The sequence below is a fragment of the Lepidochelys olivacea genome (genome assembly GCF_965140295.1).
Source record: "Lepidochelys olivacea isolate rLepOli2 genome assembly, chromosome: 8".
NCBI classification, from domain to species: domain Eukaryota; kingdom Metazoa; phylum Chordata; order Testudines; family Cheloniidae; genus Lepidochelys; species Lepidochelys olivacea.
In genome coordinates, this window is record NC_140418.1 from 31,297,822 (window position 1) to 31,312,860 (window position 15,039).

General features: G+C 40.9%; 1 protein-coding gene across 1 annotated transcript in view; it reads left to right on the top strand.

Annotated features, from left to right (window-relative positions):
• Positions 1-15,039, top strand: part of DOCK2 (dedicator of cytokinesis 2) — a 502,335-nt gene that overhangs the window by 435,201 nt on the left and 52,095 nt on the right. The window contains exons 34-36 of the mRNA XM_084636234.1: positions 2,802-2,887; positions 11,756-11,912; positions 13,984-14,024. Coding sequence (XP_084492360.1) covers positions 2,802-2,887; positions 11,756-11,912; positions 13,984-14,024 — 284 coding nt within the window. The remainder of the gene's footprint in view (positions 1-2,801; positions 2,888-11,755; positions 11,913-13,983; positions 14,025-15,039) is intronic.

Below are 15,039 nucleotides of genomic sequence, written 5' to 3' on the forward strand. Positions count from 1 at the left end.
ATTTTTAACCTGACACACTGAAAGACAAAATTGACAATGAAATGTCTCCATAGAATCATAGAATATCAGGGTTGGAAGGGACCCCAGAAGGTCATCTAGTCCAACCCCCTGCTCAAAGCAGGACCAATTCCCAGTTAAATCATCCCAGCCAGGGCTTTGTCAAGCCTGACCTTAAAAACCTCTAAGGAAGGAGATTCTACCACCTCCCTAGGTAACGCATTCCAGTGTTTCACCACCCTCTTAGTGAAAAAGTTTTTCCTAATATCCAATCTAAACCTCCCCCACTGCAACTTGAGACCATTACTCCTCATTCTGTCATCTGCTACCATTGAGAACAGTCTAGAGCCATCCTCTTCGGAACCCCCTTTCAGGTAGTTGAAAGCAGCTATCAAATCCCCCCTCATTCTTCTCTTCTGCAGGCTAAACAATCCCAGCTCCCTCAGCCTCTCCTCATAACTCATGTGTTCCAGTCCCCTAATCATTTTTGTTGCCCTTCGCTGGACTCTCTCTAATTTATCCACATCCTTCTTGAAGTGTGGGGCCCAAAACTGGACACAGTACTCCAGATGAGGCCTCACCAATGTCGAATAGAGGGGAACGATCACGTCCCTCGATCTGCTCACTATGCCCCTACTTATACATCCCAAAATGCCATTGGCCTTCTTGGCAACAAGGGCACACTGCTGACTCATATCCAGCTTCTCGTCCACTGTCACCCCTAGGTCCTTTTCCGCAGAACTGCTGCCTAGCCATTCGGTCCCTAGTCTGTAGCGGTGCATTGGGTTCTTCCGTCCTAAGTGCAGGACCCTGCACTTATCCTTATTGAACCTCATCAGATTTCTTTTGGCCCAATCCTCCAATTTGTCTAGGTCTTTCTGTATCCTATCCCTCCCCTCCAGCGTATCTACCACTCCTCCCAGTTTAGTATCATCCGCAAATTTGCTGAGAGTGCAATCCACACCATCCTCCAGATCATTTATGAAGATATTGAACAAAACCGGCCCCAGGACCGACCCTTGGGGTACTCCACTTGATACCGGCTGCCAACTAGATATGGAGCCATTGATCACTACCCGTTGAGCCCAACAATCTAGCCAGCTTTCTACCCACCTTGTAGTGCATTCATCCAGCCCATACTTCCTTAACTTGCTGACAAGAATACTGTGGGAGACCGTGTCAAGAGCTTTGCTAAAGTCAAGAAACAATACATCCACTGCTTTCCCTTCATCCACAGAACCAGTAATCTCATCATAAAAGGCGATTCGATTAGTCAGGCATGACCTTTCCTTGGTGAATCCATGCTGGCTGTTCCTGATCACTTTCCTCTTATGCAAGTGCTTCAGGATTGATTCTTTGAGGACCTGCTCCTGCTCCATATAGGATGTGGATTTGCCTGGAACTGAAGGAATTGTCATATATATAAAATCTCTCTCCAAAGTAGCAACATGGGATTCCCGATCCTTCCCAGTGCTGTAATGGCTGAATCTGTGGTAGATCTCAGGCTAGCTCCATCACCCAAGACTGGCAGTGTTGGAGAGGATTACACTTAGTACCTAGGGAGCAGGGATACATTGTGTTGCAATTTACTGACCACCTCAGATCAACATGGTATGGATTGTCTCTAGACTGGGCAGCCTCAAGTTTTCTTCGGCTAAAGGGAGAGCCCTAGACCCAGATCCAGCAAAGCACTTAAGCACATGCTTAACTCTGAAGTAAGTAGGACTATTCATGTGCTTAAATTGTTTGCTGCATTGTGGCCAGTGTGTATAAAGCAGCACTATATAGTTGGAGCATATCATATGCATATCTATACAGAATACCACATATTTATTTCCATTATTTTTGTCTCAGCTGTCTAATATTTCTTTTTTAGACCCAAGCAACCTAATACAAAGAGCTTGATGGCTCACCAAGCTAAATGCTTTTTAATACAATGAATAACTAATCTGTGGAACTCATTGCCACAAGGTATTATTGAGGCAAAAATGTTGATCTGCACAATGAGAACATCCACAGTTAAATTAGATAGGATTGAGCTCAAATATCATGGAAGAAAATACTTCCATTTCCTTAGTGGGTAATTGCCAAAGATATTCCTGACCTTGAAATATTCCAGAGATTTAGAGAAAAGCAAATAGCAGGTAGGTGGTGTTCAGTTTTGGGATCACTGGGCTTGATGAATGTTTCCAGCCTGACAGTTTTATGTATAGCATGCATTATATTTCACCTGTAACTGCTTAGGTTACTCAATTAAATCTTTTGGCTGATTCCTTTCTAAGATTGCAAAGAGAGAAAATGTGTCTAACTACAACGAATTTTAATTCCATTGCGCGCGCTCTCTCTCTCTATATATATATAGATAGATTATTTTTGCTATTTTATATTTTACTCATTCCTAGTAAAAATGTACAGTGGCCTGAGAGTAACCAATTGTATGAAGGCATTATATTCTATAAATTTGTTCATTCAGAGTAATCTGGAATAAAATAGCTCTGTTTCACTTTGAAGTCCTGTATCTCAAGCTAGGAAGTGGTTTGGAAACCTATAATGCAAATACTTCAAAGGAATCCTTCAGGCACTATAATAATTTGTGCTAGGGAAAAGTTATTTAAAGAGTGTTATTTAGGAGTGTTATTTAACTGGAAATGATTCTTCCATTTAAGCCTGAAAAATGTGATGTGTTTGTCATGTCAGTTTAGGCTTTATTTGACCTGTGGATATCTTGATTTCTCTTGCATGAATTTTCTCTTTACACATGTATTGTGCATTATTCCATGTTTTGTCTTTTTCCCTCCCTCAAGTTTGAAAATGAAATAATTTTAAATTTGGACCATGAAGTGGAAGGAGGACGTGGAGATGAGCAGTACATGCAGCTATTTGAGTCAATGTAAGTAGTGTGTTCATGAGAAAAATACATAATGACCCATTTCCTTATCTCTTTCTACCCCCAAAACAAGTAATTTCATTGAGAAATAAATCTATTACACAGAATCCAAGTAACGGCTATATAAGATGAGACTATGAATAAAGCACAGAGTGCATCTGTTTTAGTAAAACTTAAATGGTTTTGCCCATTGAAATGTCAGTGGGTTAATTTTTGGTGTATTTTCCAACAGCTTAATTTCTAAGAAAATATAGATAGTTGATCACTAAAAGAGATAATTGTTCCTGTTTAACTCAAACGGATCAGCATACCCTGGATCAAGGATATTCAGGAATCTCATGGGTGGTGTTTTTTTTTCTTTTTTAGTTCTTTTGCATTCCCTTTCCTGTATTTATTTCACATTGTATATTTTATCTTTGACAAGGCATTCATGCCTGGTAAGAATATGGCATCTCAGGCTATCTTCTTACAGTTCTCATACAGGCACTGAAGGAGAGTATGCTTAGTATTCCCAACATTATGCTGTGATTGAGAATGGCAGTGACCATAATTTCCTGCAATTTAATAAGTATAGTTCCAGTAACTCTTTATGCTTGGAAGTACCTGGCCTTTTTCTTTTGGCCATCCATATAGAAATACTATCTCAAGCTTGGGACATTTGTGGTTTCTCATTTGAGCTGTTCAAATTCTGTTTCAAACTTGCATAGAATTTGAGTCGTAATTACTTTGAACTGCTCTTCCTGCAGTTCCTTGCTTTCACTACTTGAAAGATGTTCTTGAAAGTACGTCTACTGCAAGAAGCTTCTTCCATGCATGTATTTCATATTTAATATGTGATTGTGCACTTTGTGAACTTTTTCTGAAGTCTATGTTTTGTACAATGGTTTCCTTAGAAGCAGGAGCTCATTTAGCAAGTCAGCTTCCAATCCATGTGAGTTTATACCATCTGAGAACTTGGCCTCTGTTAATCTCAAAATGTTCCAGTACTGGTTCTCCATTGACAACTTTTTTCCCCCAAACACTTCTCATTTAGTGATCAACCCAGTACATCCTATATTCTCTCCAAGCAGCATTCTGAATAAAACGCTTAATTCTGATGAATTTGCTAGGATATTGTAACGTGCCCCTAGATCTATGTGAGGCTTTCTTGTCTGGGGATTTTTCCATTACTATGCAGGGGTCTCACAGAACTCCATTGTATCTTCTATGTAACTAAGCACGTTCATCATTTGTTTATGTTCAATTTAAGGCTCTCATTTTGCATAGCTTTTCTCGTGGTGTTGATTTTTTCTCTATATGTCCGATCATCAACAGTTACTGCCACCACATGCAGATTAACAAAGATCTGAGGCAATATTAAAATGAAGTAGTTTAAACTTGTATATATCACAGCAGGCTTTGAGAAAGAAGAGGTTTTGCTTTTTCTCTATAGAGCTGGACTTCCCAACATTAAAAATACTTATGCATTTTGAAGTGTGCTGAAACTGACAACTTCAGTATGTAGGTCTGTTACCTAATGGTCAATAGTCTCACCTGGAAGGTGAGGTTTTTTGTAAAGAAAAGAAGCATTTCCCAAGTGACTTTCTTGTGAACGCCCCAGAGTTTTCTTGACATGTGGAATGACTTTGTCTAGCAGGTTGCAATCCCCTTCATGACACCACTGTAGAACTATGCCCCTGGATTTACTGCAAGGCTGATTTTCCTCCATTATTACTTTTTCCAGAAAAATTTGTAAGGGTTTCAATGACCTCACTATTATGCACCCTTCCAGTCTGAGCAATTCACGTGGCTTCCTTTGTGCTGTTTAGACAAAGGTTTGGCCTTATTCTGACAGCAGGTGTGATATGTAATACTGTTAGCAAGAGACTGATTTTTATTTCCTGGCCCCAATGTCATGAGATGGGTCAGAGTTACAAAAAGGTTTTAATCATAGAATATCAGGGTTGGAAGGGACCCCAGAAGGTCATCTAGTCCAACCCCCTGCTCAAAGCAGGACCAATTCCCAGTTAAATCATCCCAGCCAGGGCTTTGTCAAGCCTGACCTTAAAAACCTCTAAGGAAGGAGATTCTACCACCTCCCTAGGTAACTCATTCCAGTGTTTCACCACCCTCTTAGTGAAAAAGTTTTTCCTAATATCCAATCTAAACCTCCCCCACTGCAACTTGAGACCATTACTCCTCGTTCTGTCATCTGCTACCATTGAGAACAGTCTAGAGCCATCCTCTTTGGAACCCCCTTTCAGGTAGTTGAAAGCAGCTATCAAATCCCCCCTCATTCTTCTCTTCTGCAGGCTAAACAATCCCAGCTCCCTCAGCCTCTCCTCATAACGCATGTGTTCCAGTCCCCTAATCATTTTTGTTGCCCTTCGCTGGACTCTCTCCAATTTATCCACATCCTTCTTGAAGTGTGGGGCCCAAAACTGGACACAGTACTCCAGATGAGGCCTCACCAATGTCGAATAGATTTTTTTTCTTACATATGGTAGGGGTCAGTATCCACAGCTGGTATGTCGGTGTGACTTGGCTGTCCTTCATGATTCCTTATATCCAAAAAAGACAAGAGGAGAGAATTAGTAATGGAGGTTTGATGTCCACTCTGACGCCACATTCCAAACTCAGCAATGTAATGTGCTTAATAATTAGAGATGAATTGTTCATAGGGCAGCATCAGGTGAGGAAGGGAAAAGATGGCTATGAAAAGCTCACAAATTAAAAAAAAGAAAAGGAGTATTTGTGGCACCTTAGAGACTAACCAATTTATTTGAGCATAAGCTTTCGTGAGCCACAGCTCACTTCATCAGATGCATTCCTGTGCCTCCGATGAAGACTAACACGGCTGCTACTCTGAAACCTGTCACAAATTAAAGATAGTAAAATCTGTGTGTTTACATAGAATTTTTAATCTGGGGATTTCAACACAGTTTACCCATCTGAAAAAGAGGAAGGAGAACAATGTGATATCCACGGTAAGTGACTTGCCCAAGTAAGATGAGTTCATAGTAGCAAAGGATAGTATTGGAGAATCCTGACTTTTAGTTGCCTCATTCAATCACTAGCTGACACTCTCTCCCATATTTTGGAAAACTCCAGGAAAGGAACTCGTTATTGAAATAACTGATTTCAATGATTAAGAGCAATCATTTTTCTTTTAAATTAAAAGAATTACTTTACTTTTTTTTTTGTTTAAGCACACCTATAAAATACTTCTGAAAAGCTTTTGAAAGTCCTCTTTAGAAAGAATTCCATATTCTACAAAGGTTGTTAAATAATAACACTTTGAAAAGTATTTAATAAAAATATAAATTTCAAAGGAGCTTTCTTAGTTCCAGTATATAATTCATACATTTATGCTTTATACCACATTCAGAGCTTGGAAACCCTCACTGTAATTACTACAGTAGACTACAGAGTAGCAGCCATGTTAGTCTGTATTCGCAAAAAGAAAAGGAGTACTTGTGGCACCTTAGAGACTAACACATTTATTTGAGCATAAGATTTCGTGAGCTACAGCTCACTTCATCGGATGCATTCAGTGGAAAATACAGTGGGGAGATTTATATACATAGAGAACATGAAAAAATGGGTGTTACCATACACACTGTAATGAGATTGATCACTTAAGATGAGCTATTACCAGCGGGGGGTGGGGGGGGACCTTTTGTAGTGATAATCAAGGTGAGCCATTTCCAGCAGTTGACAAGAATGTCTGAGGAACAGTGGGGGGTGGGGGGGAATAAACATGGGGAAATAGTTTTACTTTGTGTCATGACCCATTAGGTGCCACAAGTACTCCTTTTCTTTTTGCGAATACAGACTAACATGGCTGCTACTCTGAGACCTAAAAGTTGCAATTCTTCAACAAAAAAACTTCAAAAACAGACTCCAACGAGAGACTGCTGAATTGGAATTAATTTGCAAACTGGATACAATTAACTTAGGCTTGAATAAAGACGGGGAGTGGATGGGTCATTACACAAAGTAAAATTATTTCCCCATGTTTATTCCCCCCGCACCCTCCACTATTCCTGAGACGTTCTTGTCAACTGCTTGAAATGACCCACCTTGATTATCACTACAAAAGGCCCCCCCCCCCGTCTTCCCGCTCTCCTGCTGGTAATAGCTCACCTTAAGTGATCACTCTCCTTACAGTGTGTATGGTAATACCCATTGTTTCATGTTCTCTATGTATATAAATCTCCCCACTGTATTTTCCACGGAATGCATCCGATGAAGTGAGCTGTAGCTCACGAAAACTTATGCTCAAATAAATTTGTTAGTCTCTAAGGTGCCACAAGTACTCCTTTTCTTTTTACAATAGACTAATTATTCTCAAGGGCGAAAATTTTTAGAAAGAGATGAATGTTTCTGTGGAGATATAATAGATAGAAGTGACTAGATTAACTGATATTTTGGGCTTTGATAATGTATAGATTCTTAGAAAATGATAGAGCATTAAAATATTTCAGCAGGACATTTTTCAAAGTGCTGCAAGTATTCTATGATCTGGCTGAATTTCAGGATTAAACTCACCAGGTTACAGAGTTTTGTCCAAGTCTCTTGCTTGAGATTTGGGATAGGCCAAGATAATTTGGAGGAGAGGAAAGTGATCAGGAACAGTCAACATGGATTCACCAAAGGCAAGTGATGCCTGATCAATCTGATTGCCTTCTATGATGAGATACCTGGCTCTGTGAATATGAGGGAAGCGGTAGATGTGGTATATCTTGACTTTAGCAAAGTTTTTGATATGGTCTCTCAAAGTATTCTTGCCAGCAAGTTAAAAAGTATGGACTATATGGTGGATAGAAAGCTGGCTAGATTGTCGGGCTCAACGGTGATCAACAGCTTGATGTCTAGTTGGCAGCCTTATCAAGCGGAGTGCCCCAGGGGTCGGACCTGGGGCCGGTTTTGTTCAACATCTTATTTAATGATCTGGATGATGGGATGGATTGCACCCCCAGCAAGTCCGTGAATGACACTAAGCTGCCGGGAGAGGTAGTTATGCTGGAGGGTAGGGATAGGGTCCAGAGTGACCTAGACAGATTGGAGGATTGGGCCAGAAGAAATTTGATGAGGTTCAACAAGGACAAGTGTAGAGTCCTGCACTTAGAATGGAAGAATCTCATGCACTGCTACAGGCTGAGGACCGACTAGCTAAGCAGCAGTTCTGCAGAAAAGGACCTGGGGATTACAGTGGATTAGAAGCTGGATATGAGTCAGCAGTGTGCCCTTCTTGACAAGAAGGGTAATGGCATATTGGGCTGTATTAGTAGGAGCATTGCCAGCAGATCTAGGGAAGTGATTATACCCCTCTATTCGGCACTGGATAATACACATCTGGAGTATTGCGTCCAGTTTTGGGGCCCCCACTACAGAAGGGATGTGGACAAATAGGAGAGCTGAGGGCATTGAAAATGATCAGGGGGCTGGGGCACATGACTTACGAGGAGAGGCTGAGGGAACTGGTTTGTTGAGTCTGTAAAAGAGAAGCGTGAGGGGGACTTTGATAGCAGCCTTCAACTACCTGAAGGGGGGTGTCAAGGTTCCTCCCCCACTCTGAACTCTAGGGTACAGATGTGGGGACCTGCATGAAAAACCTCCTAAGCTTATCTTTACCAGCTTAAGTCAAAACTTCCCCAAGGTACAAAATATTCCACCCGTCGTCCTTGGATTGGCCGCTACCACCACCAAACTAATACTGGTTACTGGGGAAGAGCTGTTTGGACGCGTCTTTCCCCCCAAAATACTTCCCAAAACCTTGCACCCCACTTCCTGGACAAGGTTTGGTAAAAAGCCTCACCAATTTGCCTAGGTGACTACAGACCCAGACCCTTGGCTCTTAAGAACAATGAACAATCCTCCCAACACTTGCACCCCCCCTTTCCTGGGAAATGTTGGATAAAAAGCCTCACCAATTTGCATAGGTGACCACAGACCCAAACCCTTGGATCTGAGAACAATGAAAAAGCATTCAGTTTTCTTACAAGACGACTTTTAATAAAAATAGAAGTAAATAGAAATAAAGAAATCCCCCCTGTAAAATCAGGATGGTAGATATCTTACAGGGTAATTAGATTCAAAAACATAGAGAACCCCTCTAGGCAAAACCTTAAGTTACAAAAAAGATACACAGACAGAAATAGTTATTCTATTCAGCACAATTCTTTTCTCAGCCATTTAAAGAAATCATAATCTAACACATACCTAGCTAGATTACTTACTAAAAGTTCTAAGACTCCATTCCTGGTCTATCCCCGGCAGAAGCCCAGCATATAGACAGACACAGACCCTTTGTTTCTCTCCCTCCTCCCAGCTTTTGAAAGTATCTTATCTCCTCATTGGTCATTTTGGTCAGGTGCCAGCGAGGTTACCTTTAGCTTCTTAACCCTTTACAGGTGAGAGGAGCTTTCCCCTGGCCAGGAGGGATTTCAAAGGGGTTTACCCTTCCCTTTATATTTATGACAGGGGGTTCCAAAGAGGATGGAGCTCAGCTATTCTCAGTGGTGGCAGATGACAGAACAAGAAGCAATGGTTTCAAGTTGCAGTGCGGGAGGTCTAGGTTGGATATTAGGAAACACTATTTTACTAGGAGGGTGGTGAAGCACTGGAATGGGTTACCTAGGGAGGTGGTGGAATCTCCTTCCTTAGAGGTTTTTAAGGCCTGGCTTGACAAAGCCCTGACTGGGATGATTTAGTTGGGGATTGGTCCTGCTTTGAGCAGGGGGTTGGACTAGATGAGCTCCTGAGGTCTCTTCCAACCCTAATCTTCTATGATTCTATGAATTTGGGAATGTGAACCAAAGTTTGCCATAAAGATTCCTTGGAACTTTGTGCAATCTAAAGGCAGAGGGTTTCACACAGATCTAGTGGTATTAGTTTTCCCAGAACTCAATGCAGCCAGCCAGGTGCATTTATTACCTAACCAATAAGACAACGACGTTCCAGTAAGACCATGTTGTTTCAAACTTCAGTATTTTTTTACCTCTGGGATGGCAAACAGTAGAAACATACTGATTCATCACATGATTTTTCCAGCATTTATGATCTAGGAGTAACATATGTAACCCATATTTATTACACTGTGGGTTATGTGATAAAATCAGTTCATGCTTTGAGAGTAAGATTTAGTGAGCATAATTTTGCTTTCTGTTTCACGAGTGTAAATCCAGGGTCACTTGAAGGAGTAAATGCTGGCTACGTGCAGAATTTGGACAATTATCAAAATCCTCTATTTAGGAAGCTTCCGAGCATATTTTTATTAAATCTAGAATTTAAAAGCTGAACTATACTCATCCCTTCATCTGAGTAAGAGCCCACTTCTTCCATCATTCACACAGCATGCAATTTACTTTTTCTTAGACGTGAAAAAATTGAGCTGAGTTTTGATCTTGAAATGGCAATCAGTTGTGAGATGCACACTTTAGATGGAAAGTACCATTCTGTTGTTCAAACAGTGGTGCCCTGTAGTGTTTGCTTTCCACTGACATAAAGCATTGTAGAAGAGAGAATGCAGGGCATGCTGTGTTCTGCCCATTTTTGAACTTAAGAAAATATCAGAAATAAACATTTTAAAACAAAATAGCTGAAAATCCCTACTCTCTCACCTATCAGGAAGTGACTTCAGGGTTGTCTTTTTTTAGTGATGACCACTGTACATAGTGTCCTTTGGTAATGAAATAAAGTGCATAAACCCCACAGCCTTCTGACAGTGAAGTAAGTATTTAGATTGGAGAAAAAAAGACTTGAGCTCTTCGGCCCTCTCTTAAAACACATTTTTTAAAATTTGAACTGCAAAATGAACCCCCAACTGTCCTATGCCAAAGACAAAACTAAAATCAGAACACAGTGTGAACTATCCAACTTGTATTTCTCTCTTTCTTATATACAGACATATCCTCATGAGAGCATTAAGCAGGAACTGTCTCAGGTTACGTCTACACTGCAATAAAAACCTGTGGCATGGAGGCTCTCACGATTCCGGGCTAAAAATTGTGGTATACATGTTCAGACATGGGCTGGCGCCTGGCCTCGGACACCTTCCACCCTAGTAGGGTTTCAGATTCCAGGCTCCAGCCTGAGTCCAAACAGGTACACTGCAATTTTTAGTCCCCTAGCCTGAACCACACGAGACAGATCATGCTGTGGCCATACTGCAGGTCTTTTATTGCAGTGTAGAAGTACCCTCAGAATGCAGTATATAAACATTTTGTGTGTGTGCACCTGTGCACCACTCCTTTATAAGGGTTTGGTCTCATGTTACCTCCTATCACGTATGCTTGTTGGAAAAAAATGTTTTGTTTTACTTCATCCCCAAAAGTTTGTGTATTTCTGAAATCCAAAATGAGGTGTACTTCTATAGTCCTCATGGATTATGTTACATGCCTGTAAAATGTCCTCGTGGAGCACAGGATAGAGCTGGAATTCTGTTTTGGTGTCTAAACTCACCGAACCAGCTGGTGGTGGTGTGGGTGTCACTATTCTCGGCTGCCACAACATCCCACAGCAATCCTCTCTGGCTGATGTCAGGACTCACGTAGAGGGAGGGTTTCTGTAATGCATTGACTTTGCAAATAGTAAAGGGGAATGGAAATAATCGGACCCCGGCAAAGAACATATGTACACACCCTCGAAATTGTATTTGTAGACAAGTGAATATTCCATACTTTGTTTGGACTTGCTCCCCAGCCAACTTTTAGATGTGTAGATTATCAAATCACAAAGGAAATCTCAAATACACTCTATGCCTGTTTTATGATCAATACTGTAATATAGTTATCATCGTTGTAATATAGTGTTTGCCCCAAAGCATCTCAGCTCAGGGTGCACCTGTTATAACATCACCATAAAGCAGTTTTCTCTCTTTGTTTGCAGACTCGTGGAATGTTCTTCAGAGTATCGGGACATTTCCAAGACAGTTGAAAATTTTGTAAACCTAGTAAAAGGCCTTTTGGAAAAGCTGCTGGATTACCGAACAGTGATGAATGATGAGAGCAAGGACAACCGCATGAGCTGCACTGTCAACTTATTGGTATGTGCCTCCTTTCAAAATAAATTATAAAAATGGAGAAGGGGTTCAAAAATCTCCTCACCACTGGTGAGTGTAAAGCTTGCCCAGGGAAATGAGTGACTTAAGACATCAATTTATGCAAAGTGGAAGATTTCAATTTTAAAAATATGTTCTACCTTTATGTTGTGGGAAGAGCCTTCCAAATCTGAACTGATGCAGTGTTGTTTTTTGAATCTGCAGACAGCTCAGTGCCACTGCTGCTGCTCATAACTTTGCCAGGCAGCAGCAAAATGAAATTCATGCTACTCTGGCCTGTCTAGAAATATTAGTGAAACTCATACAATGCTACTCTTGCTGCTGCATGGCAAAACTCTGAGCAGCAGCAAGAGGAGGCACTGGAATTATTCACATGAAGGAAAAATCCATATACACACTCAACCCTCCCACTCTCTCCCATCCCAGCTAGGGAACAGATCAAATATCAGAGAACACTTTCTTCTGACCTCCTCAAAGCAGCCAAGGACTGGTGGGATAGAGCTGTGAAGACCCACCCCTATTTGTAGCCAGCCAAGAGGCTCTCCTTTCTCAGCATCTAACATTAACTGGCTCAGGGAGAGGAGCAGGCTTGAAAGTACAGTGGCCTGCCAATTGGAGCTAATAGCTGTGCTACAGAGGAATTTTCTCCATATGCAATCCTCTTGTAAGTCTGTGGCTACACTGTGAGGCTTTTAGTGACACAGCCATGCTGCTACAGCCATGCCGCTGAAAGGTACACAAGGTAGCTGCTGTTTCTCGGCAGGAGAGAGTTCTCCTGCTGACAAAAAACTTCTATCCCCCACGAGCAGCAGTGGCTTTGTTGCAGGAGAGCATTCCTGCCAACAAAGTGCTCTTCACACTGGCACTTCTTGTCGGTACATGTGTGCATTTTATTAACGCCCCTGAATGACAAAAGTTTTGCTGACAAAGTGCCAGTGTAGACATAGCTTAAGCCACCAAATGAGTTCTCTCAGTCCTATTTCTCTGACCACACCCCTCCTGCTGGCCTCCCTGGCACACTTTCCTCTACACCACACAACACATTGCCCTACTTTCTTAAAAAACAAAGAAATCACTCTACAAAACACGATCAACCTTAACTGAGTTAAACAAGTAAGAAATGCTGCGTTTAAATCATCAAGAGGGGAGAGAAGCCAGTAAATTGCACTGGTAGCAAGGGGCCAAGTGTCTGAGCTTGATGAAGCTTACTCATGAAAACAGTCCCACTGAAGCCTGTGACCCTGGTTCTAGGCTACATTCACCACTCAGTCTTTTCTTTGGTATAAAGGGGTTGGATAGTAGCTGGATTCCAGGGAATTTCTCCAAAAGCCATAGGGCTGATATAATGACCTATGCCGTCCCTGCTCACCCTCCCCCCCTTCCATTGGCAGTCCCCAGTGAAGGGCATAGGCAGCAAGGAAGATGCTGTGGTTGGAGTGTACAATATTCCAGCTATTCTCTAACTAGTCCCTTGGGAATGATTTCTAACATGGGCATATGTTAGAATAGTCCTAAAGGCTGCTTTAACTTACACAGGAAACCAAAGTGGCCCGCAACAGTCTCTTTGCCCCCCTTCCTGAACTCTGCCTCCTTAGAGACATAGTTCAGAAGTATTTGTTAGATCTATCATTATCAGAAATCCCAAACCCTTTTTAGTAGCTAACTGGTGGAGCATGTAACATCAATGTTTGCCTTTGGATAACCCTTTTTTCCCTTTACAAAGAAAAGGGCCATCATTAATAATTGTGATAGTGAACTGGAAGATTCTATGTATGGTTGTGCTATAAAGGAACTAAAATGTTGATTGAAGCAGCCATATTATCAGGTTTTAATTGAGAATGTTTTGTAAATAATGCATACCACAAACTGTGATATTCATAATTTAAGTTTTAAAATGATAATGATAAAATGTGCCAAAATACAGAATTATGGTCTTCTTTCTGCAGTGTTTATACTATTAAAAAGAAAAGAATACTTAGCATGAGGAATTTTGTCCTGAAAAGTATTTTAATAACAGATATTGGAAACTAACACTGTAATTATTTCCCTCCTCTAGAATTTCTACAAAGATATTAACCGTGAAGGGATGTATATAAGGTATGGTAATTGCTCTATTGATTTTTATTTAAAGAGTGCAGTAATATTCCTTTTATGCACACTGTCTTCAGCATACTACATGGATTTGTGTTATGCCCTTGTAGCTCATCATGCACAATGAGTCCATAATATCCTTAGGCTCATTTATACTTTTTAATCTATTTTTTACTTAGCTTTCAGAAAGTTGGAATCTATTGTAAATATTCATCAACAGCACTTTATTTTCCAGAATAAAGTTTATTTGAATGAATGATTGCATTCTCTTTAATAAAGAAAATATAGTTGGATATGAAGTTGGAGGGAAATCATCATACATTTACAGAGAGACAGAGAAACACTTTCCAGTTTTGTAGTATGTGCTCAGACTACAGCGTGTGCTAAATAAGCAGCACTACATACAATTACAAGTTGAATAATTTTCTGCTGGAGAAATACACACACCAGCAAAACTTTTCTAGCATTACCTGACTTTATGTTGTCTCTAAGCTTACTTAGGGCCTTAATTTGTCCCCCTGTGCAGGGAAAATCACTACCTAGGCAACACTTCCCCTCCCTGTAGGTGGAGGAGATGTGGCTGGGCCATGGTTATACCCACCTATTGTAACAATAGACCCTTGGGGCCACTGGCAGTTGGTATATAATTTAGAGCAGCCTGAAGGCTGCTCTGACTTATGCTAGGGACCCGTCTTGGTGATAGCCAGGTCAGGATTGGAGCAAGCCACCTGCACACCATCTCTATGCTCTTCTGTGTTGTACTGTGTTGTGTACTCCTTAACCATAGCGGAGGAACTGGATCAAATTTTTTTTTGCTTACTTTAGTCTTATCTGTGGCATTTACATGTGTAAAATGAAACAGCCACATAAAATTAGGGCAAAATAGCACAGGAGAAAACAATTAACAATTTACAAAACAATTAACAATTTACATAACAATGGCAGGTAGTTGGCAGCAGTCAAAAGGCAAACTATTTTTGATAATACTCCAGAGTGCACCCAGGTTTGGAAATGCTGGAAA